A 22,402-nucleotide genomic window follows, 5' to 3' on the forward strand; every position below is an offset into this window, starting at 1 on the left:
CAACAGATCTCATGGTTGCCCCTCGGTTAACTGTTTAATTACATTCATATTTCAATGAAGCAGTATTGTCTGTTCTGAGATACTTTGTTTATTTTGAGCAAACTGAGGAAGCAGAATTGTCTTTGGTCTAATGTTTTTTTTCCTCTCTCTCAGCTTTTCCCCTCAGATAAAGGAACAGATAAGGGAGCAAAGGTATGATACAGTCATATTTTATATAATTTCAACACATTATTTATCAGCAGTAAAACATCTGAGATCTGTTGTGGAGTACAGTATAGTAATTTCCTCTTTGGTATATTGAGAGTATGTTTGTGTTCCATATGACAAATCATACTCTTAATACTAAATGATCTGACCTCTGTGTTTGGGCTGAAAACCCTGTCAAAGTGTGAGTGGTGGCACACTGAATGCCAGTCTGTTCTTTTGCAGGTGGAGGGTGAGTCCTCAGAAGACACCAGACTAATTGAGCTGGACGAATCACAGAAGAGTGACCTCACTGTCTTTGTCATGCCCCCCGAGCCCCCGATGGAGGATGGTGATGACCCTCCTGCTCGATACAGGTTAGTAAGAAAGTCCTCTCATTATGTCATATGGTACATCATGTATTAGCCACGAAGCACCACGGCCAAAATGATATCCCTCACTCTCTGTAAGCCCTTAATACAGCTGGATTAGTGCTCCTTAATTACAGGGATGAGTGAGGTTACACAGACGGAGGTTTGCCAGGAATATTAAGATGAATTACGCTGAGCTTTGTGAGAACTGCCTCGTGTCATGATCAGATTGTGGTGACCTTAAGTGGCCATCCTCTCATTTTAAACCCCTCATTTCTTAAAAACCCTCTCCTTTGGTGTCTGCAAGTTGAAGGGCTTGAGATTCCTCCCGTAGGTGCACTCCTGTCAGTCTCTGACCAGCATGCCTGTGTGTGTCCGTCAGTCTCCCCCCCCGACATCTTATCTCCCTATCAGACAGCTTTATAGCAGTCAGTGAGGGCACTGAAATAGGACTATGCTGAGCTCGGCTCCAACTCAACAGGGCCTCGCAGGAGTGACCTGGTTGGAAAGATGCCGTGTTTGGGCTGCCTGTAAACAAACTACGCAGACACAGGTTACAAAAGGGCTACACTTGCTACCACTGCAGTGGATATGGCAGATCCGTTTCAATAATTATTTCGTTTTTTAAGTGAAGTTTGGAATTTTGTTTTTGATAAACTGAATGTAAGGCATACTTCTGGAGTCTGGCCAGGTAGTAAGATGTTCTGGGAGTACAGGCTGTACAGCCTTATGCTTGTTTGTTCCGCTCGTTACTGGGAGTCAGCATCTTCCCTAGTGCAGCCTGTACTGCCCTTTAATAAGCAAGTGTTTGTGTCAGTCAATATGCAGGAGACTTGAAAGTGGCCACAGTAATGGCTGTGATTTCAGACACCCTGGAAGGAATTCCTGAGAGGCAGAGAAACGCAGCAAAATTGTTCTCTAATTAGGGACACAGAGGGATGACGTCCACAGCATGTGTGATGAAGATGCAAGGGCAGGAGTTTCAGGAGCTCACCAGCAGCCTTGTGAACCAAGGCTCTGTGGACTAAACATGGACACGTTCCAACACAACTTGCGGTCTGAATCACCAGCCACAGTGCAGAGTTGTCAGATTTTTTTGGGGTTGGGTTTATAAATTGATTAAGACCACAAAATTGTTAGCACATTGGGATGCCTTACAGACTTTCATCCTGAACTTCAACCCCACAGGAAAATACTGTACATAGGGCTAATTGTGTCATCCCTTTCAAATGGTTTCGGAAAGCGTGCGAAGAGTCAGGGGTGGGAGGGTTTCCTGAGGTGAATCTGATCGGCGTCACTCTCTCATCTTAGCTATAAGAACTTCCCACGCCTGCGTCTGGAGCTGTTCGACCGTCCGCGGGAACTGCGGCCAGCCCTGAGCAGCCGGACAGCCGGAGCCAGCCTGTCCAGCAGCCCCGCCGTCCTGGCCAAGAGGACCAAGCAGGTGGGGCGCTGTGGCGGGAACAACAGAAAATCTGTGCACCATACACAGAACTCATGCTTCCAACAGTCCCTGTCCTCAGTTGCACAGTACCCATCAAATGTTTGGACACACCTCATTAAAATAATGGAAACATGCATTCCAAGACATTTTGCTCCAAAGACTTATGCTTAAATGCTTGAAATTTGTTTCTTACACAAATATAAATAGCATAATTGATGCCGATATGAATTTCTTTCCAAAAAATATTTTAAAGGATGTTTTTGGCTAAGTTTGGCTAGACTTGTTTTGTTAACCACTTTTTTGGTCACTGAATGATTCTGTCGAATTTGAAACTTTTGACTGGTGCTATAAATATTGCCATTGAAGTTACTGAAGAGGGTCTCTCTTTTTATCTAGGCAAAACGCTGCCCTGACCAAAATTATCGTACAGATCTGATCTGTTACAGGTGCTGTGTCATGGTTGTGGCAGCGCTTAACAAAGCATTGCTGTTGAATTGGCGCGTGAGTGGCGTAATTGATTAATGATTAACAAATGTTCCCAGTCTCCAGGAGAGGGTGAACTGGGGTAACGAGTAGGATGCAGCTGTTCGAAAGCTGTGCAGGATCTGGGGTTGTCCCTCGGTGAACCCCTTACTTCAGCTTGTGGTACCAGTCACATGCTGTGACAAAATTGTGTGCCGCACAATTAAAGTTAGGAAGAGAGAGTGCATTTTGGAAAGAGAAATAGTACGGTCACTCAAAACCCAATGAATAAACAAATCTTAACGACTGTGGTTGTCCTGGTATTTAATAGTTTTATTTGTAGCCCGGGCAGCCTCTCTAGTCAGTGACACATTTAACACTCCAAGTTAAATTTGACTCCAAATTAAAAGGATTATGGTGCAATCTGGAGGGCTGGTTTTGCTTTTGGTAGAGACGGAAGCAGGCACTCAAATGGGACACACCACAGTGAATCTGCAGTACGTTGTGGGATCATGAAAAGTCCAAGAATTCCTGTGACATTACTTTTATTTTATAAAGCATTCCCTCCCCTTAATTGCTGCAGCACATGAAATGGACTGCTGTCCATCGGAAAGTAGCAGCGCATAAACCTCTTCCTCCTCATTACTATGATTTCCATTCATATGCATACAGCAGAAGCCACTTTCTTGCTTGGGTGGCTCAAAAAGTTGGATCTGGTCCTGAAGGCTGTCGTGTGAAGCAGCTTGTTATACAAGTAATCCCCTCTGGTGGAGCCCCCATCCTAGCACTAGTTTCAGAGGAGGATAAATATTATTGTTACACAATGATTAATCAGATGGAAGGAGAGTCACTATCAGTTCTGATCGTGTAGAAGAAATTTTAGGCTCTGAAGAGCATGTGGTACGTGCACAAGCCTCAGAGAAATAAACCAGTTTTCCCAGACCAAAATGCGTCAAGAGGTCAGGATCTGTCAGCTTGAAATGAATGTTTGGGAGGCCAGTGTTAGCTGACATGGGTATAGTTCCACCCATTGTGGATGGTGTAGCGTGGATGAGCGGCGTTCTGCTGTCTCTGTGGGTTAGTGCATGCTTGGGGGGCGGGGCAGGATGTACGCGCATTGTATGAGGGTGTGAAGACCAGCAGGGCGACAATGAGCCATGCTCTCCCTAAACCACGCTGTTTACTCTCAGCGCCTGCTATTTTTAGAGCGCCATTGTTTGGGAACGTGAGCGCCAAGGGGGGGGGGGGAGGAGCCCTGGCTGTCGGAAACGTGTTCATCTACACAGCACGCCTGCACCGTGTGGGGTGTCCAACCGTGAGCTCAGAGCGGAACAGGTGGAGCAAATCTCCTCAAGCCTCCAAGTCCAGTATCTTTAGTGGTATCGGAGTTGACCGTGAATTGCACTTTGTTCAGGGATCTGGAAATGTGGGCTCACTGTACTCCTATAACTGCAGGGTGATGCATGCAAGATTTTGTGATTTGCTTATCCTACACCCCTTAGAGTATGGCTGTAAACACATTTAAAATAATAACGCTACAAAAAGGAAGTGTCTGTTCTGTGAGCGTGTCCAGCCCAGGAGGCATCCGCAGTCCCTGAAGCTTTCTGTTGCCTTGCCCTCAGGAAATCAAGCTGGCCTACAAGATGGCGAAGCGGTACTACTCCAACCCGCCTCTGTGGGCCAAGTGCCTGTTCAGCCACTGCTACAGCCTGTGGTTCATCTGCCTGCCCGCCGGCGTGCGGGCCGCCCACTCCAAAGTGCGCGCCATGCAGCAAGCCTACAACGTCCTGCTGAGGATGAGGAGCACCGAGGTGGAGGTCCTGGACGAGGCAAGAGCGCCGCCCCCTTTCAGAGACACTCTGTTCCTCTCAGCGGCCTTCTTACTTAACACGATTTGTGATGTGGCGTACAGGAAGTTGAGCCAACAATGAAACAGTGGTATTTTCAGATGCCAGGGATTGATTGGCTGGGGTTGTGTCCCTCCTGCCCTTAACGTCTCCGTCCTCTGGGTTGATAAATGATATTGAGGCTTGATGGGGTGTGGGCTCCGCAAGTAGGAAGGTAATGCTCTCTCTCTCCTCTGTAGGTGTGCTACCGTGTGGTGATGCAGCTGTGTGGGGTCTGTGGCCTGCCTGTAATGGCTGTGCGTGTGCTAGTGGAGATGAAGAAGGCTGGAGTGCACCCCAATGCCATCACATACGGATACTACAACAAGGTAGAGTACTGCCATCACATACAGATACAACAACAAGGTGCTTCCTTGCTGCAGAGTGCTGACTCAGTGGCATCGGTTGGCACCTCTGTTCCACAGGCCTCTGCTAGGCTGGCTGATGACACAGGGGAAAATGGGTTTATCTGATATTGGGCTGCTGACAGAACTCTGCTGGCAAGGCCAGTCAGCAGGGCTCTTGCATCACATAGCGGTGACTGCAGGATCAACAAATAGCACTAAATAAATACTTCTATTGGTTTGCCAACTCTAACTACCCAGATATCAGACAGATCAGATTAGTCAGCTCTTACTTTGCATAGGTTGCTGGTTAATCTTGAAATGTCAGCTATGCAGAACAGAAATAAGGTACTCTAGCCAAGTACTGAAATTGTTTTGAGTTTATGATGTAGTTCGTAATTACAGCCTAATACTGTCTTTTTACTGTATTTCTGTTTTACCGTTGCTCATAATGAAAGCATTACTGACATTTGGTGACCTCGCATCTGTGACACCCCCCCCCATCTCTACAGGCGGTGCTGGAAAGCCCTTGGCCTAGCCGGAACCGAAGTGGTCACTTCATGTGGACGAAAGTACGCAATGTGGTCCGGGGAGTGGCCCAATTCAAACAGGCACTTGGAGGGGCAGCTTCCTCTAAAGGACCCCCTCTGATCGCCACAGGTAAGCACTGACACCGAGGGCCTCGTCCAGTCACACTTCACAAAACACCGCAAACCAGACTTGTGTCTTGTGCCAGGCTGCCCAGAGCACAGGTATTTGAATTAGTAGTGCCACCCGCTGGTCAAAAAGTTAAAAATTAGCTCCTCAGTGCCCTCTTATTTCACACACAGCTGTGAATTCTGAACTCAAACAGTGGACTGCAGTGCCTCAAGCTCAGTAACAGAAAAGACTTGTTATATTTAGAAGAAAGGGGATGTGCATTTTTTAATGTATGATTGTAACCATCACAAGTTCCTCTATTTCAGCACCTTTGTAGAATATTGCTGTAGTAAAGAAAACTGGAAAGTAATGTAATGATGAATGAATAGCCAGGTAGGCTTGGCTGTTGGGGACACGTGTGAGCGTGACAGGGTGTGACGTGACAGTGTCCTGTCCTGTGCAGTGGTGACTGCGGGCGGAGGAGCGGGTAGCGATGGGGACCGGATCAGTCACGGCAGTGTGGACAGCTCAAACGAGGCCAGCGGCGAGGTGCACAATCTGTTCCCTGACAGCCTGATAGTGGGGGACACCACCGACAACCACTGCAACACAGGTACTCTTCCTCCTAACACTACAGCCACCCTGCTGTGGCCCAGCCAGACTGCCGTGGTCAGCCATACTGCCCCTCCCTTCCCCCTAGTGCTGCAGTGACCCCCCCCATGCTGCACCGACTCCCCACCCACATGCCTTAACCCCCACACACTGATCTGGCTTGTGTATATATATACCCCCCTTTGTGTTTCTGTGAACTACAGTCTGTGGGGGCATTTTGCTTATAGCCAGTTCAATCACTGCATTTTGTACAGTTAGAATATGTTGCAGCTGCATGAAGGAACCTACCTCTCAGCCTCTTTTGCTGTTCATGGTTGTTATTTTATCATGTTTTTCAGTGTTTCTGCATTTTGCATAATTTAGATCTCCAATGAACTGTAGTTTTTTGAAGATGAAATTGAATTGGGCAATTTATTGTAGATCTATCCATTGCATTATAACCATACAGAAAATAGTGACAGACAGTATGAGACTCTGACTGCAAACACCTGGCTGAGATTCAGTTTTCATCCAACACCATCAGAATATAAATCACTGATTTCCCTTTCCTTTGTCTCTCTGAGCCTTGTTTCAGCCCTTTGGTTTGCAGTGGCTTTTCTTGCTAAGTCATCAACGCATTCCATGCGATAAATAAAGAGAGCCTGTCAAACAAGTATAGCGGAGAGCAAAGGGTTTGACCTGCAATGAGAGTCATATATGTGTGTGTGTGTGTGTGTGTGTGTGTGTGTGCGCGCGTGTGCGTGCGCGCGTGTGCGTGTATGCATGCCTGTGTGTGTGTGTGTTTGTGTGTGTGTGTGTGCGCGCAGGCGTTCGTGCTCACAGCTTGGCATGCTCTCTGGGTGTGGTTAGCACCACTCTCATTTGCAGGCCTCGTGCCACTTCATGTTCTTAACTACTCTGCTGCCAGCTCATCAGCCCCATGTGATGTTTTCAGTCTGTCTTGTTCCACTGAAGGTCTTCTGATCAGCCAATGCTTTGAAGTCAGTTCATTTCTTTGGTGATGTTTCCCCCCCCCCCCCATGTATTTCTTCTTAATGTAATTGGTGGAGGAAATATTACTTCAAACTTCAGATGCTGTTTTGCTTTTGATTGCTTTTTTGTTACTGGCAAAAGTTCACATGGAGATTTTTGATTTGGAATTGAAACTACATTTCTGTCAGTTCTTCAATTTCTTCTAGAGAAATTCTTTCCATCAATATGTTGCTAAGTAACAGCTCTGAAAGACATGACTAGTCATGATTCATATGAACATCGCTTGAAATATCTTGACTATCTTTGATTCAGCACCCCTTTGCCTGTTTAATCCTTTCAGTGATAATGTGTGTTATATGAGCTAGAAGATCTGCATGAGATGAGCAGCTCCAGGATCTTCTCAGCCTGCAGACATTACAGGGTCGTGGCTTTACAGGGTACTGGTGAGACTAAGAGCCTCAAAAGAGTCACAGCAGGGGCTGATGCTGTGTTGCTGAAGGACATGTGTCGTATTGCAGGCGGGCAGTCAGACCAGGGCTACGGGTCGAAGGACGAGCTGCACCACGATGTGTCCGACAGTCTTCAGACGAGCGCTTCCCTGACTGACACGGACCAGCCCAGCAAGACCAAAGCACAAGCCAACGGTAACGGTCTGAGAGAGCAGTGTGTCTCAGGCGTATCAGCTGTGTTGCTGGGTGTTGCGAACATATTTGCATATAATGCTGCAAGTGAGGGTGTTAACAAGTGACATGGAAAACTACAGTGGATATTCAAGGTTTTGCACAATGTGCACTGGGAAACTGTGTGCTCTTAAGTGTGTGTATGTGAGTGTGTAACTGTCCGTGCTCCTCAGGGGAGGATGTGGCTAGCTCAGTGGACAGCGCGGTGGCCGTGACGGGGGATGTGCCCGCCCCGGGGCCCAGCATCGTCAAGCTGTCCACAGGGAGCTTCGACAGTGCTGGAGGGAGAGGGGGCGCTGGTGAGGACCTCCAAACCTGTCTCATTTCCCAACACTCATTCTCATTTCTATATAATGCATAATTAAAGGGCAACATCAGTGACAAGTATCACTCACTTAAGGCATGTTACATATCAGATACATACCATCTGTAACTGATTGTAATGATAATAATCATTTAAATATTTGTTTATTGAACATGTGGAGGACTCTGATTCAGTAAACAATGAAATTATTATTATTAGTTATGGTAGAAACCAATTTATAGGTATGTGAAAAAACCGGTTTTGGATCTGTCTTCTGTTTGATTCCAGTGAAAATATATTTTGCACAGTCTTGAAACAAATTTGTGTGTTTTTTGTCTGTCAGAGACAATATCATTGCTTTTAAATTTAGCCAAGCCAAAGGCTAAAGCCTGACAGTTTCAAGGGTTGTCATTCACACCCATGCTTGTTCCTGTAGGTGGCGCTCAGGGGAAGCTGTTTACTTTGCGCAGCAAGAGCGAGGACGTGGCCTTGGAAGAGGGTGTGGCTCTGCCCCTGGACGAGGCGGGGCCACAGAAGCAGCAGCAGCGGCAGAAGGCCTTCTCAGAGCGAAGCTGCAGCTTCAGTGCGGAGAGCCGTGCCGGCATGCTCCTTAAGAAGGGCAGCCTGGAGATGGGCGTGGACCAGATGACCATCGGCATGGGCGCAGACGCCAAGATCCTAACCGCCGCCTTCTCTGGGGGAAAGACCCCGCCCCCCACCTCTGGCACGACCTCCTTCAAGGGCCTGGAGTTGGAGGAGGACCTGAACAGCTCCTTGGATAAGCTGTCGGAGGAAGACGGCATATCCCCTGAGCCCGCTCATTTAGGAGAGGGTGAGATGCCCTGTAGACCTGCAGCCAAGAAGGACCCTAAGGTCCCGATGCAGGGTGAGGGAGCTGAGGAAAGAGACTCGTCCAAGAGGAACACCTCTCACTCCAGAGCGGTGGAGAGGGAGGACGTGGAGGTAGGGGCCGACCCACTGTCCTTGCTGGCCTCTGAGGCTTCCGACTCCATCTCTGTCCAGAGCGAGGAGTCGCGCTCCGTCCCGCTGATGGTGTCACGCAATCTCGCGGACGAGATTGAGATGTACATGAACCTAAAGAGCCCCTTGGGGGTCAAGTCCTCCAGCATGGAGCTCCACCAGGGGACGGCAAAGGACGAGGAGGCGGTTGTGGACGCTGGGCAGAAGAAGACACTGGAAAGGAGGTCTAGCCTTCCCGCTGCACCTGTGAAACCCCCCGGCTCGGCCAGAGACACCCCCAAACGCAGCCCAGCTGTTACCCGTTCTAAGACCTTTGCCGTGAAGTCCAAGAGCTCTGGGCAAGCTCAGAATCAGAGGTCATCCTCACTGACTGCGCTGGTCAGGTCATCCCAGAGCGGTTCTCTTGGGTCCGTCATAAACTCCATCTCTGGCATCAAGATGGACCACCTGCTCTCTGGACCCAAGATGGATGTACTGAAGTCTGGCATGAAACAGGCAGCCAATGTGGCCAGCAAGATGTGGGGGGCAGTGGCCTCAGCATACTCCTACTCAGATGATGAGGTGTGTGGTGTGTTTGTTTGTGAAAGGGAAATGGATATGAGAAATCCCTCTTTACGTAAGACTCATTCAGATGGAATGACTTATACACTAACTGAAAAATGGAAGGTGGAAGTGATTAAGAATTTGTTTAGCTAACCCAGATAGTTTGCTATGGGCCGAAATGATGTTGTGAATGTGTGCACAATTCCTGAAGCTGTTCTGAAGTGAGCCCCGTGTGGTGGGCTGTGTGTGTGCCTGTCTCAGGAGGAGCACCTCCAGAGTGGGGGCAGCTTCCCCGCCAGGCTGGACGAGAACCTGCTGACGGGTAGCGAGGTGGACGGCTGCATTTCCAGAGGACTGATCCCAGGCCTGGCCTCGAATGGCCTGACCCAGAGCAGCACCAGCCTGGGCAGCAGCAGCGGCAGCAGCGACACTGGGAAGGCACAGCACCCAGCCGGTGAGACCCTGCGTGCGCAAGCACACACACATGCATGCACACACACACACAGACACACACACATACATGCATACATATTAATACGTATTAAGTGTTTTTGCTGAGTTTTTGGTCATTTTGCTTCCACAGTTAGTAATCCTACATCATCATATCATGCCATGAGTCTTGTTTTTCTCTTGTACAAGGCCCAGTTCCACTCACTTTTCTACCAAAGAAATGTTGCTGAAGTGTACAGCTGTGTGTTTAGCCTGGGACAAGTTCTGTTTGAGAACTGGTTGCAACTAATGTCAAAACACAGTGATGCGCTGCGGTGAAAATACACCTAAATGAGATGTCAGTGACACATGTGGAAGAAATGTAAGACTCATTGTTTCTCTCTCCTGCCATTTTGTCTCTTTCATGTCTTCTCGCTCAGCCATGACCCCGGGGAAGTCAGGGAGGGGTCTGGAATCAGATAGATCAGAGCAGGGTTCCTCTCACCATGCCAGCTCCTCCAGCATCTGCCAAAACTGCGCCCTAGAGGTAGGAACAGTGCCCCCTGCAGCTGGAGAACTCATGATTATCAAACCCGATCCTGATTGTTTAAACTGAGGGGTTAAATCCACGTTTTGTACCCCTGGTCAAAGTTGCATGTTTTGTGTGATGGTTTTGTTCCAATAATGAATTCCATCACTTTCCATGCATTGAGTAGATGCTCTCTTCTGGAATGACTTCCACAAGAAAGATGTGCAAGAAAACAGAAGGTTGTCCACCCAAGTTATCCGAGCTATTAATTCAATTCTGATATCTACCTACATGCACCATCTATTGACAATTAATCTGTTGTAAGTCCTGTGTGACAGATTTCTGAGGGATGTTTTTGCTGCTAAAAGATGGGCATGAGGGAGTTTATTCAACATATTTTTGTTAATATTTCCCCTGGGCAGCTGTCTCCATGATGTTAAGCCCCTACAACAGTTTACTGAACAGCCAACTGGCTTTATTTAATTAACCTGCATACTAGGTTATACCACTAGTTCCTGAAAGGGGCACAAATGAATTGAAGTTCAAGGATCAAGAGACGTCAGTATACAGAGTTCAGTACTGAATGCAACTTAATTAAGAGATCGTTTGGAAAGAGAAAAACGCACGTGTGTGTGCCATGGGGAGTCAGCGATAAGAAGCACTGCCCTGTAATCATCCTCGTTCTGCAGCTCGGGGTGCGCAGCGGGCTGAACTGGGACCAGTGGCGCTCTGTGTGAGATGCTTTGGTTTGTGGGAAATTAAAACTGTGAGGAAAATTACAGGGTACAGGATACAGCAGAGTCAGAGTCTGCAATTACTGGCTGTGCAAACAAACTGTGCAAACCCTCTCAGACTGACTGCCGATGCTGAAATATTCATCACAAAAAAAAAATTTAAATGCAGTGCAGTTTAGTGCTCATTAGAAGCGGTCAGTCACTTACGAAGATGAAGAACCTTTGAAACGAAGTGATTATATGCCCGGATGAGATGCTTTCCCCGCTAGAATCGGCTGCATGCTGAGTAGAATCTAAGCATACTGAGTAAATGGGATTCATACTTTATTGGGGTGACAGTGTGGTGTAGGCCGTAAGGGGCAGGGCTGGTAACTGAAAGGCTGCTGGTTCGATTTCCCCGCTGGGGCATTGCTGTTGTAACCCTTGCGCAAAGTACTTCACCTACAGTTACCTCAATAAATATCCAGCTATGTAAATGAATAAAAATTGTAAGCTACGTGTCTGTAACTCGATCTGAATAAGAGCGTCTGTTAGATGACAGTAATGTGATGAGTAAATGGGATCATGTATGAAGGTGCAGTTGAAGGTGAAAGGTGTTCAGTAAGTGCTCCGGACCCTCAGGTGCTGATGTCCAGCTGCTCTCAGTGCCGTACGTGCGAGGCCCTGGTGTACGACGAGGAGATCATGGCCGGCTGGACGGCCGACGACTCCAACCTCAACACCACCTGCCCCTTCTGCAAAAACCCCTTCCTGCCCCTGCTGCACGTGGAGTTCCGGGACCTTCGGGGCAGTGCCGGGTGAGCGAAGAGCGTAAAACTCAGCTGCACCCACAGCTGCACCCACTCAGTGGATTGGGTTCTTTGACTTGGCTGATTCCACTTGTTCCACTTCCACTTTCTGTAGTCATGGCAACTGCTTGAAGCTGAGGTGCTTCTGCCAGTTGTGTGGCCGTAACAGTGCACAGCTGTGTGTTGAAGTAGCGTACTGCCTCTCTCTCTCCAGCTTCTACCTGAAGCCCAGCACTTCGGGGGATAGTATACACAGCAGCAGTATGCCCACTGCACCGGGGCCAAAGGGTGGGGGGCCTGCGGGACCCTCTTATGTGATCAACCACACAGAATCCCCACAGGAGGGGGCGGCAGGGGCCTCAAGGAACCAGACTGGTGCACATAAGAGGTGGGTAGTAATTAGACTTCCACTAACATCGCATTGGCTTATATAATGCTATTGTTGTGTCGAAGGAATCCACTCCTGTGTGTTTTTTTCCCCTCAGCTCTGGGTTAGAGGCAGTGCAGACGGACCCCCTGGGACTGATGGACAAGCAGGAAGGGAAGAGGGGCACCTCCCTGACCCGCAGCAACAGCGTGGGGGGCCCTCTGCAGAGCCTGGACCTTTCACAGAGGCCCTCCCACGGTGTCTCCACCACTAGCCTGCCCAACAGCCTTCAGGAGGTGTCGGTGAGCGCCAGCCTCTCTCCTCATCTCCACAGGGCTCCTGTCACCTTCAATAACCTTATTTTCTGTTGTTCAACAGTGAATCGAGTAAGAGTAAAATTCAGTACAATAAGGGTTACCTTGTTATTTACTTATTCATTTGGCAGACACTTTTATCCAAAGCAACTTAGAAGTGGGAGTACAGCACAACCAAAGGGCCATTTAAGGAGTCAACCGCATTAGAAGTGCCACATGACCAGGTTTCAATAGGTGGCTAGCGAAGGTAGACACGAGTGCATTAAACCATTAGATTTGAATTCCTTTTGTTTAAAGGGAAACAAAGTTTAGGACATTAGAAATTGCTTCAGGGGGTAGTGTTTCAGGCGATCAGATGAGTGTGGAAGAGATGTTTCTTTAGCTGTTTCTTGAAGATGGTGTGTGACTCGGCATGTGTTTCCCAGAATAACCTGGGTCAGAAGAGGCCCAACCCGCTGCCAGTGTCAGTTCCCTACCTCAGCCCCTTGGTGTTGCGCAAGGAGCTGGAGTCCCTGCTGGAGAATGAGGGGGACCAGGTCATCTACACCCACAAGTTCCTCAGCCAGCACCCCATCATCTTCTGGAACCTGGTGTGGTACTTTCGCCGTCTGGACCTCCCCAGCAATCTGCCAGGCCTCATCCTGACCTCTGAGCACTGCAACAATGGTGTACAGGTCAGTGAGTGTTTCCCTGCCCCACCCTGAACTCCCTGGGGCCATGGTGCCGTAGGGAAAATGTCCTCTGTGTTTTCCATTAAGGGCTGAGAAACCAAAGACAGACTGAAGTAGGCTAAGCAGTTTACCTCAAAATAATGAATAATTATTCACAGCACAATTTATTATTTTTAGAATCAGTATAACTGCCAGTTAACCTGCCATTAGTGTTAAAAGCTGTGTGACATTGTGCTGGAACAGTTCTGACTTGTGAATTCTTTCTTTGTGTAGCTTCCACACGCCTCCCTGTCCCAGGACAGCAAGCAGGTGTATGTGCAGTTACTGTGGGACAATATCAACCTGCACCAGGAGCCCGGCGAGCCCCTCTACCTGCAGTTTAGAACCCTGTGTAAGTTCTCACTACAGCCCTTTAGCTGCACAGTCGCATAATACTTGTCTGCCCCTGTGCAGTCATTCACTTGTACTTTCTACCTATGAAGTTACTCACTGCTGCCCTCTAGCTTTGTAGTCATTTAGTGACGTACTCACCATTGCTATAATTCAATCTGTAAGCATGGTTGCTCTTCAGATGACGCACTTTGTACCACCTTGAACTGTCTCCCACCATGTATAACACTGTGTGAGTCTGTATGGCAAAACTCGTTTAGCCCATCCTTGCATACCTGCTTTTTTGTCAAATATGTACTTAATATTTATGTGAGGCAGTGGTTTGTAGACGGTGCTAGTTTGTCAACAGTTGTGGAATAATACAAACATACTGACATTTTAACTGGCCTTCCAAGTAAAATTAGGCCTCCTGCAGCAGCCATCAGAGAATAACAGAATAAGAGAACTGTGACGTCTGTGACGTAGTATTCACCCTTCTCTGATTTTGATTCCATTGCTGAAATGTAGATGAAGAACTTAAAGTTATAAGGAACGATAATCATGATAACCATTTGTCAGAGGGTTAGATTAGATCTTTCACAAACAAAACGTATAATCAATTCTTTTTTTAAAATGTCAACTTTATAGGCGTTATCAAGTTGTCCCAAGACGCTTCCCAAGTTGTACTCCTGAGCACACTTTCAGTGTTGGAGCTCTGTGCATGTTTCTTGTTAATATAAACGGCCAGCACTGTGAGTGATTATTACTGTTTTTCTGGTGCCAGTGGAGAAGAAGGGGCTGCTGGCTCCCACCGACCACCAGGAGACGAGGACTCTGCTCAATAGCATTGTAAGGAGCATCCAGACCAATGACGTCTACAGCCCCATCAACCTGCTCCTGCGGGAGGTCAAGAGGCGTCCCAACATCAGACGCCAAAGGTCAGACTGAGGCTGCTGTCTGTACTCATGTTTATGAATGTTTGCTTCTACGTGATGTCACAAGGTAGGAAAAATGTAACAGGTAAAACGACGCCCCCTTGTGTCTTCCAGGAGTATCTATAGGGAAATCCTGTTTCTGTCCCTGGTGGCTCTGGGCCGAGAGAATATTGATATTGGTGAGTAGTGAGCTGCTTGTATCCACTGTATTCTCAGCTGTGCTAGACTTAACCAAGTCATGTTTGTGTACTTTTTAAAAAGTTGTTATGCCCCTACACTGTTCTGTATGTCAATCTGTCTCCCCCATCTGTCCTTACAGAGGCCTTTGACCGTGAGTACAGAGTTGCCTTTGCCGAGCTGAGCCCAGAACAGTTGAAGGCCCTGTCTCGCATTGACCGTCCACCCAGCAACAGTGTGCAGTGGTGCCTGAAGTGCTTTGGTGCACCCGTCATATGACAGCACCCCCTGCTGGGGAGACGGGGTTGTGCTTTTCTAGCAACTACCACACACAAGGACGGGGGACAAGGGGTGGGTACCAGATGACTGATGGGTGGTGGGTATTGGTGGAAGGGAGAAACACATTTGTACAGTGAATTTTACATCTGGAATATCACCCAAAGATGGTACTTTTTATCAATCTGATAGCCTTGTATTTGTTCTGCATCTGTCTCGTTCACCATATCCCTTGCTTGCTATAATGCAGATCAGTGTTTTTTTGGACATGGGGTAGAACAGAAAACCTCTGTCTGTCCTGTAGTGGTAACATTATTGCCTTTCTGTACAGAGGATGTTGAGTATGAATGTCTAACAGTACAGGGAGTCTGTTTGCCATGAAAGCAGCCCCAAGGGTTGGATCCTACCTATCTTGGTTTATCATCAAAGGTGTTGGGTAGGAATCTGTGATTCAGTAGCAAAAGTGTGACTCTGATATCAGGAGCTGGGGGAGAGTTGTGAGTGACTATCACTGCTTTCTGTCTGTGTGATGTCCAGCACCCCTCATTTTAAACTCCCATCAAAACCTGCTCATGGTAGAAATCACATCAGAAATAAAACACAAAGTATACCTATGTCTGACAAAATGAATCAATGTACATATGTGCACTTTCAGAATGGTCACCCTTTAGTTTTTGTAATCATTATTTTCTTGTACATATTTTTCTAAATGGGGAATCTGAACCAGGGTTGCCTTTTCAGGGGAGTGGGGGGGGGGTCTTCTCTTCAGTATTCACATTATTTTTCCATGTTGAGTCTTAAACAGCAGCATCCTGTTAACAGAGCAGATTCTATGAGCAGGTGTGGTGACCTCACAGCCCTGTGTGAGAATGGACATGCTTCCTTGCTGTTGTGTATATAGCCAGAACCTCCATGGGGTGCAGACTGTGATTGTAGACAATCAGTTGGATCAGCTGCAGACATTCCTGAATCCCACTAACTTGCAGTAAAGGGCCATGTGGCTGTACTGTAAAGCCTATGAGGAATCAATTATGCGTGATGAAAAGTTAATACCCTCCAGGAGAGGCTGGCTTTGGCATTTCCTACACTTAAATTGTGGAAGACGAATGCCAAGGAGGAACTGTATTTGCCCAGATCACTACATCTGGGGACCTTCAAGGTGTCCATTTGACATGAAGGGAAATGACTACACCAAACTACTGAAAGCGCAGCTCACCCTCAATATGGCCTTTAACTAGACAATTTCCCCATCTGTTGGGAGGACTCTTCCTTTCATAGAAACACGAGACTAGCACAGTATCTCAGCAACAGATAAGCTAGCTCTTTCAACTGTCATGCATTTTAAAGTATATTTTAAATCAGCAAGTGATCTGTTTCCACAAGCATGAGAATTGTGGCAAGTCCACAAGGGAATGGTCCTCATTTATAAGGAATACTCCTTGTGCAAAGAATGTTGTAATGCAGTTACAGAAAAATACTTCATTGTGAAGGATTTTTAACAATCCAGGACATGAAATACATTTATTTGGAAATGTTTAACATGAAATACAATCATCTTTTATCTAATTTATTTTCACTTGGTTTCATGTCCATATATTAACAAACTAGCTTCCCAATATAATTTAAAACTATATGGTAAGTTTACATCTAAGTAGGGGAAATATAAATTACAAAACAAAAAGGAAAACATTCCAGATAGCATTAGACTGTTCAGTGTTTAACAGATCTAGTCAAGAACTTTTTTATTACCCAGTTTGGGTGTCTTTAAGTAGCTGTTACGAGATGGGAGAGTAGGATGTGTAAAGTGTTTTTTGATCGAGAATTTTGTCATGACATCAAATTGCACTGCTTGGATTTGTCCAGTACAGCATCCCACATGGGGTTCTTATCACCCTGACATCAAGTGATTCCAACACATATGACCTTGTATATTCAATCCTCTCCTCCAGGTAAGCGTGCATGCACTCAATAGCGGATGTACAGTAAAGCTACCCTTTTCAGATCATGGGTAGTCTGTCTTTTACCGTCCTGTGGAATGTATGTGAATGTCTGTACAGAATTGTTCTGCAATAAATGTCGTTCTGATTTAAAACGGGTCCCCACTGGTCAGCTTTTTATGTTCAACAGTAAACAAAATTCACAGCACGAAACGTCAGTATTTAAACCTATCAAATATTATGTCCCGTTCGGACAAATGCAAATGTCTAATTTAACCCACGATGGCCACACTATCTGCATTTCGTGTTTTTAGCTGCTGGGACCCAGTGGTTAGGGTGCTACCTTTACCTGTGAGTACAATGCATTTTGCCAAAGTAGTGTGTGTTTCCAGTGATGCTATGGGGTATGGAGGCCAGCCATGGAAACATGTATTTAGTATTTCCCATTTGTGGGGTAAGTCTGACAAATAATATGAATAAAAAAAAAAAACTGATGTACCATCAGCAGCTGAACACCAAGGGACAGCCATGACTGACATACACAATGGAAGTGTCAGAGATGAATCAATTCACTATTCCTGTACACGTCATCATCACTTTATACATGTGAACCTCCCCATTAAAGAAAAAAAATCACGAAGTACCAGGAGCAGTTGTTTGAGAAGAACTTTAATTGGTTTTTCACTTCTGGCTGGACTCGGATTTGGATGTGGAGGCTCTCAGGGACGACAGGCGACGTCTCTTTGCAATCTGTTCCTGCCGCTTCTCCTTGGCCTCCTGCAGGATGGAGATGCATATTATGAACATGACAGCCGTACCCCCAAAACCTAACCTTCCTGTGTACTAACACGTTCCTATGCACACAGTGTAGATAATCCTCTGAATATGAAACTAACAGATGGGTGGTGTGGGGTTAAACAAGACCCCAAATATTAACTGATCATTCAATCTGTTCTGCAGCTAATATCACACAATGCATTCAACACCACTGATAACAATGGAGATTTTACCAAAGCATTTGGTGTTCAACACACCATTACAAGAGAAATGATTAGGATGCGGGAGGAAGCAGACCCCAACGGGCGTGTTCCAGGCCTTTCGGCACAGAGCTTCCCACCTGTCTGGGCAGCCCTGCTTCCTAGAGCTGGATTTCTCTCAGCCCCCACTGGAATGAACCAGTCGCTCACACAGACAGGCACAGTGGCGGAGGGCTTCACACTACATTTATTACCAAAGAACTCACTCTCAAGCCTCTGCCACAAATCTCTTACAAATGTATGAAGGCAAACCACATGTCTACTGAAATAACCTCCCATTCTATCCTTTGCAGCAATTTCATCTGTCTTCTCTCAGTCATTAGGTTTCTCTTAAACAAAAATGTTCTCACTCTCACAATGCCAGTTCACCTCAGGCATTATTTAAAAATTTAGGTATCAGGAGTAATCAATGGTGTATGTGTGTTTCAAGAGTCGCAAAATCAAATCTCAAAATTAAACATCCAGCACACTTTAGTCTTCAAGGTGAACATTATAACCACTTATAAAACAAGCAAACACATCCAAAAAACCAAACAGAGCATCAGTTTTAATGGCAATAGTAATTTAGGCTTTCAGATTTGGGTGAAATCTTGTTCAAAGAAAAAAGTACTAATGACATATTACCTTCTGGCATTTAACATGCTACACAAAAAGGTCAACAATCTCAAACCTGAGTGGCTGAAACACAGTACACAATTACCCCCACTGTGAACACAACAACCCCAAAGATCTTCTTGTTAGAAGTGAGGAAAACTGACCTTTCCTCCAACCAAAGACACCACTCTCAAACACCATAATCACTCTGTACCACTCACACAGAAACAGCCACTAATGTCCCACACAGTCTCACCCATCATTTGTATGAATTGCAACAGCTACACAGACGACAAGCTATAAACCCACCCTTACCCAGGACCTCATGGTATAAAAACACCAGATACAGCTGAGCAACCGCCACTGCTTTAAGAGCTGGGAGGCGGCCCTTGTGGGTGTGAGTGGGGGGTACCTACCTTCATCCTCTTGGCCAGCAGCTTGGCGTACTCGGACGCCTCCTCCTTGTTCTTCTGGGTGCGCTGCTTCTTCAGGGCGATGCGCCGGCGCTTGTGCTGCAGCACGCGGGGCGTCACCAGCCGCTGGATCTTCGGGGCCTTGGTTCTGGGCTTCTTGCCTTTGGGGGGGGGGGGGACGCACGGTTCAGAGTGCAGTTCCAAAAAATGAGCACCTGCTTCAAAGCTACCACTTTACATCCTGTGATGGTTAAGTGAATGAAAGAGGATGCAGGGTGAATCCGCCCCCAGAAGGCGTGTTCCAGGCCTTTCGGCACAGAGCTGCCCACCTGTCTGGGCAGCCCTGCTTCCTAGAGCTGGATTACTCTCAGCCCCCACTGGAATGAACCAGTCACTCACACAGACAGGCACAGTGGCGGAGGGCTCCACACCATATCCGGACAAACACTGAAAGCTCAAAAATCCATTCACAACCGATGCACATTCCCTTTGAACACACCTCACGTGTGATAAAGGTTGGCTCATACCATCCGGTTCAGCCACCCATTGACAGAGAGACTTTCCATGGTGGCTAAATTCCACTCAAAGATCATATGTTGCCACAGTCTACGTTTAGATTGTAACTTCATCTTCCACAAGACAGAAATCTTCTCACCTTCCTTCGTCAGGGGCCTCCTCACCACATACTGCCTCACATCGTCCTCCTTGGACAGGTTGAAGAGCTTGCGGATCTTGCTGGCCCTCTTGGGACCCAGGCGGCGAGGGACAGTGCTGTCCGTCAGGCCAGGGATGTCCTTCTCACCTGGGACAGGAGCAAACTTTCAACAGACAGCCGGGCCCCTGGCAGTCAATGACTGAGCAAACGATAATCAAAAGTGAGCCAACTGGTTAAATGCACTACCGTTCTCCAGTTCTTAGCACTTACGCTTCAGCTTTGAACCTAACGCACATATAACAATACAAAACGCCTGAAACCACAGGCGGGTAAAGCTGAAAGACATGCCAGAACATCAGAGCACTCCCGACCTTTCTTGATGATGACCAAGTTGAGCACGCTGAGGTTGGCGTCGACGATGCAGCCGCGGACGGACTTGCGCTTGCGCTCTCCGGTCCGGCGGGGGCGGTAGCAGGAGTGGCCCTTGCTGAGCAGCAGGCGGACGCGCCCGTGGGTCAGAACGCCCTGCTTCATGGGGAAGCCCTGCTTGTCGTTGCCACCGCTGATGCGCACTACATAGCCCTGGAACACAGCACAGGCCACAGTTTGACGAACCAGCAAGGACAGCATAGCTGCTACCAACCTAAAATGTCCTAAAATGTGACACTTCTGTAAACCTGTCAGACCAACTGTGACTTTTACAAGAGATGTAACACAGAACTGGATGTCATCTGCCTTGCCCTGTTCTCACGCAGTAGTGCAGCACAACTGAAGTTGAAACCATTACATTACGTTTGGCTCTCTAGTGAGCTATTGTAACACACAGTGACAACTGTTGCATGAATTACTTAAAATATTGACCAGATCAATGAATTGAGAATGTGTGACACTAAGTTCTGTGAAAGGGTTCTGTCAAGCAAATAAAATGATAGTGAATTTCACCACTGATTAGTTAATGGTATGTCTAGAGACTTCCTCACTGGTGCATAACCATGCTAAAACTGATCATTTGTCCCCCTGAAAGTGCAGTGAGGGAACAGAGAACACAGACCCACCTTCCACTCCTCGCCCAGGGGGTCTGCAGCCACTTCTGTGGCCATGCGCTTCTCATAGAAGGTCCTCAGCTTGCGCTCATCATCCACTTCGATCAGCTTTTGGCAGCCGGTGGCCGGAAAAGAGATGTTCAGCTGCAAGAGAACGAACAAGGAATATACTAACTGACAGACCTGTCAGCAAAAGGTGCTACACCAAAAACATCCCCCAGAAAGAACCGTTTACAATACGTTGAGAACGTGGGTGGGAATCAAAATCCACAAACACCAATTAACCAACCAGTTTTATTAAACCTAATTTAATAGCTGTCTAGTTAGCTTTCAGTAGTCCCTTACCCACAGAATAGAAATAAAAGCTAGCAAGCTTGTTAGCCTGATAGTAAAGCAAGCCCTATTCTACATATCGTCTGAGTTTCCTAAAACGCGACACGATCAACAACAAAAAAATCAATTAACTAGGGTTCTCTGACTACTGCTACCAGCCAATGCAAAAGCAGCCAGGAAGTTAGCAAGGCAACTACTTCAAAACATTCGTGCACATGTAAGCTGTCATCGCTGGGTTCATTCTGTCGATGTTCTAAAAGACCCAGCTATAACGTCAACAAATCTGGAGCTGGTTATTTAAGTGCAATCAACCCCACGGGTCTAGCTGGCTATGACTGAACATGTTGGAAGTCTAGTTAGCTTGCTAGCTACATAGCTAGCCTAGAACCAATGAAACTTTACAGAACACAAGCTAGCTAAAGTTAACTCGGTTCAATATTCAATGCTCCTGATCAGTAAACAGGTGTAATTACGGGCATACAATTAGGGATGTTGACCGCGATAACGTACGGAATATTATGCATTTTTTGCAACAAAATTACGACTTGCGGCAAAAAAATTAGTTACACATTTCCCTTACAGGAGGCGGCCATGTTTAACGGGGTAACTCATCCTCCTTTGCTATAATAGTGAACAATCAACATCCATCTTCGTTGAAAAACCACACAATCACAACAGGATGAACACGACTGTATTGTACAGAGTGTATATTCTGATATGGCCTAAACATGACGAGATGAAACGTGTCCGTATGGCTTTAAGTGTGAAAAACGTTCTCCCTACCTTCATTTTGTAGGACTGACACTACTTCGGTCCGCCACAGAAAAGAGACCGCTCTTCCGCCTCTCACTCTCAATAGACACGTGGTGGTATCGCGATACTTTTGTTCTTCGTTTATTGTGACATCAACAAGTCGTGGGAAAAAGTGTAGTAAATGCAAATAAATCAATAACATAATACCCGAGACACCCCGGCCAAGTGACAAATACAGCTCACAGCTTGTAACTGTGTAGAAAAACGTGAGTGTTTCAAAATATTATGCCGTTTCGCGCTGCCTTCGTCATGACAAGTGACGATAAGTGATTGTTTTCAAATCTGAAGTGTATTGACCGTGGTAACTTTTTCTTGCATAATTATTAAACGGTACTTACGAAAAAGGAATACAGCTATACATCGCCAATGCGACCAGTATATGTTATTTTCCTGGACAACATTCCTTTGAATTTATCATTAATGGATGCATGCCAGAAGCTCTTCCTAGCTAGTTGGAATTCTGTGTGAATGCGTTGCCAATGCACACGTGCTCCCCTCTGTGAATGCGAATTTGACAGGAAAACACGTGCATTTTTCCACTATGTGCGTGCGTTTTTTACGTGTGCA

General features: G+C 46.7%; 2 protein-coding genes and 2 non-coding genes across 4 annotated transcripts in view; 1 reads left to right on the top strand and 3 right to left on the bottom strand.

The window, feature by feature from the left end:
- dennd4c (DENN/MADD domain containing 4C) overlaps nt 1-15,770 on the top strand; it is a 52,919-nt gene extending 37,149 nt beyond the window's left edge. The window contains exons 14-33 of the mRNA XM_036550811.1: nt 154-192; nt 430-560; nt 1,866-1,998; nt 4,083-4,289; nt 4,547-4,675; nt 5,203-5,350; nt 5,793-5,942; nt 7,432-7,557; nt 7,767-7,892; nt 8,334-9,439; nt 9,683-9,875; nt 10,291-10,397; nt 11,735-11,910; nt 12,116-12,289; nt 12,387-12,570; nt 13,008-13,256; nt 13,527-13,644; nt 14,407-14,560; nt 14,672-14,736; nt 14,877-15,770. Coding sequence (XP_036406704.1) covers nt 154-192; nt 430-560; nt 1,866-1,998; nt 4,083-4,289; nt 4,547-4,675; nt 5,203-5,350; nt 5,793-5,942; nt 7,432-7,557; nt 7,767-7,892; nt 8,334-9,439; nt 9,683-9,875; nt 10,291-10,397; nt 11,735-11,910; nt 12,116-12,289; nt 12,387-12,570; nt 13,008-13,256; nt 13,527-13,644; nt 14,407-14,560; nt 14,672-14,736; nt 14,877-15,013 — 3,852 coding nt within the window. The 3' untranslated portion in view covers nt 15,014-15,770. The remainder of the gene's footprint in view (nt 1-153; nt 193-429; nt 561-1,865; nt 1,999-4,082; nt 4,290-4,546; nt 4,676-5,202; nt 5,351-5,792; nt 5,943-7,431; nt 7,558-7,766; nt 7,893-8,333; nt 9,440-9,682; nt 9,876-10,290; nt 10,398-11,734; nt 11,911-12,115; nt 12,290-12,386; nt 12,571-13,007; nt 13,257-13,526; nt 13,645-14,406; nt 14,561-14,671; nt 14,737-14,876) is intronic.
- A 1,830-nt stretch (nt 15,771-17,600) lies between these two features.
- LOC118793213 (40S ribosomal protein S6) lies at nt 17,601-21,870 on the bottom strand. Its single transcript, XM_036551279.1, has 6 exons — nt 21,806-21,870; nt 20,702-20,833; nt 20,018-20,228; nt 19,647-19,793; nt 18,995-19,152; nt 17,601-17,724 (listed from the first exon to the last, which is right to left on the bottom strand). Exons 1-6 carry the CDS (start codon nt 21,809-21,811, stop codon nt 17,629-17,631), a joined length of 750 nt encoding a protein of 249 aa, XP_036407172.1. The 5' UTR covers nt 21,812-21,870; the 3' UTR covers nt 17,601-17,628.
- Nucleotides 18,030-18,155, bottom strand: LOC118793769. Its single transcript, XR_005005706.1, has one exon. It is a non-coding gene; the product is annotated as a small nucleolar RNA SNORA65 (small nucleolar RNA).
- On the bottom strand, nt 19,286-19,411 carry LOC118793770. The gene has a single exon (XR_005005707.1). It is a non-coding gene; the product is annotated as a small nucleolar RNA SNORA65 (small nucleolar RNA).
- Nucleotides 21,871-22,402: the final 532 nt, after the last annotated feature.

This window comes from Megalops cyprinoides, chromosome 18 (assembly GCF_013368585.1).
Source record: "Megalops cyprinoides isolate fMegCyp1 chromosome 18, fMegCyp1.pri, whole genome shotgun sequence".
Classification (NCBI taxonomy): Eukaryota; Metazoa; Chordata; class Actinopteri; order Elopiformes; family Megalopidae; genus Megalops; species Megalops cyprinoides.

Bases quoted from the DNA above. Each gene is read 5' to 3' on its own strand.
- LOC118793213 (XM_036551279.1), bottom strand. The intron at 20,229-20,701 runs GTGGGTCTGTGT...GCTGTGTTCCAG, and splicing joins CCCTGGGCGAGGAGTGGAAG to GGCTATGTAGTGCGCATCAG. The intron at 19,794-20,017 runs GTCGGGAGTGCT...CTCCTGTCCCAG, and splicing joins CTTGGTCATCATCAAGAAAG to GTGAGAAGGACATCCCTGGC.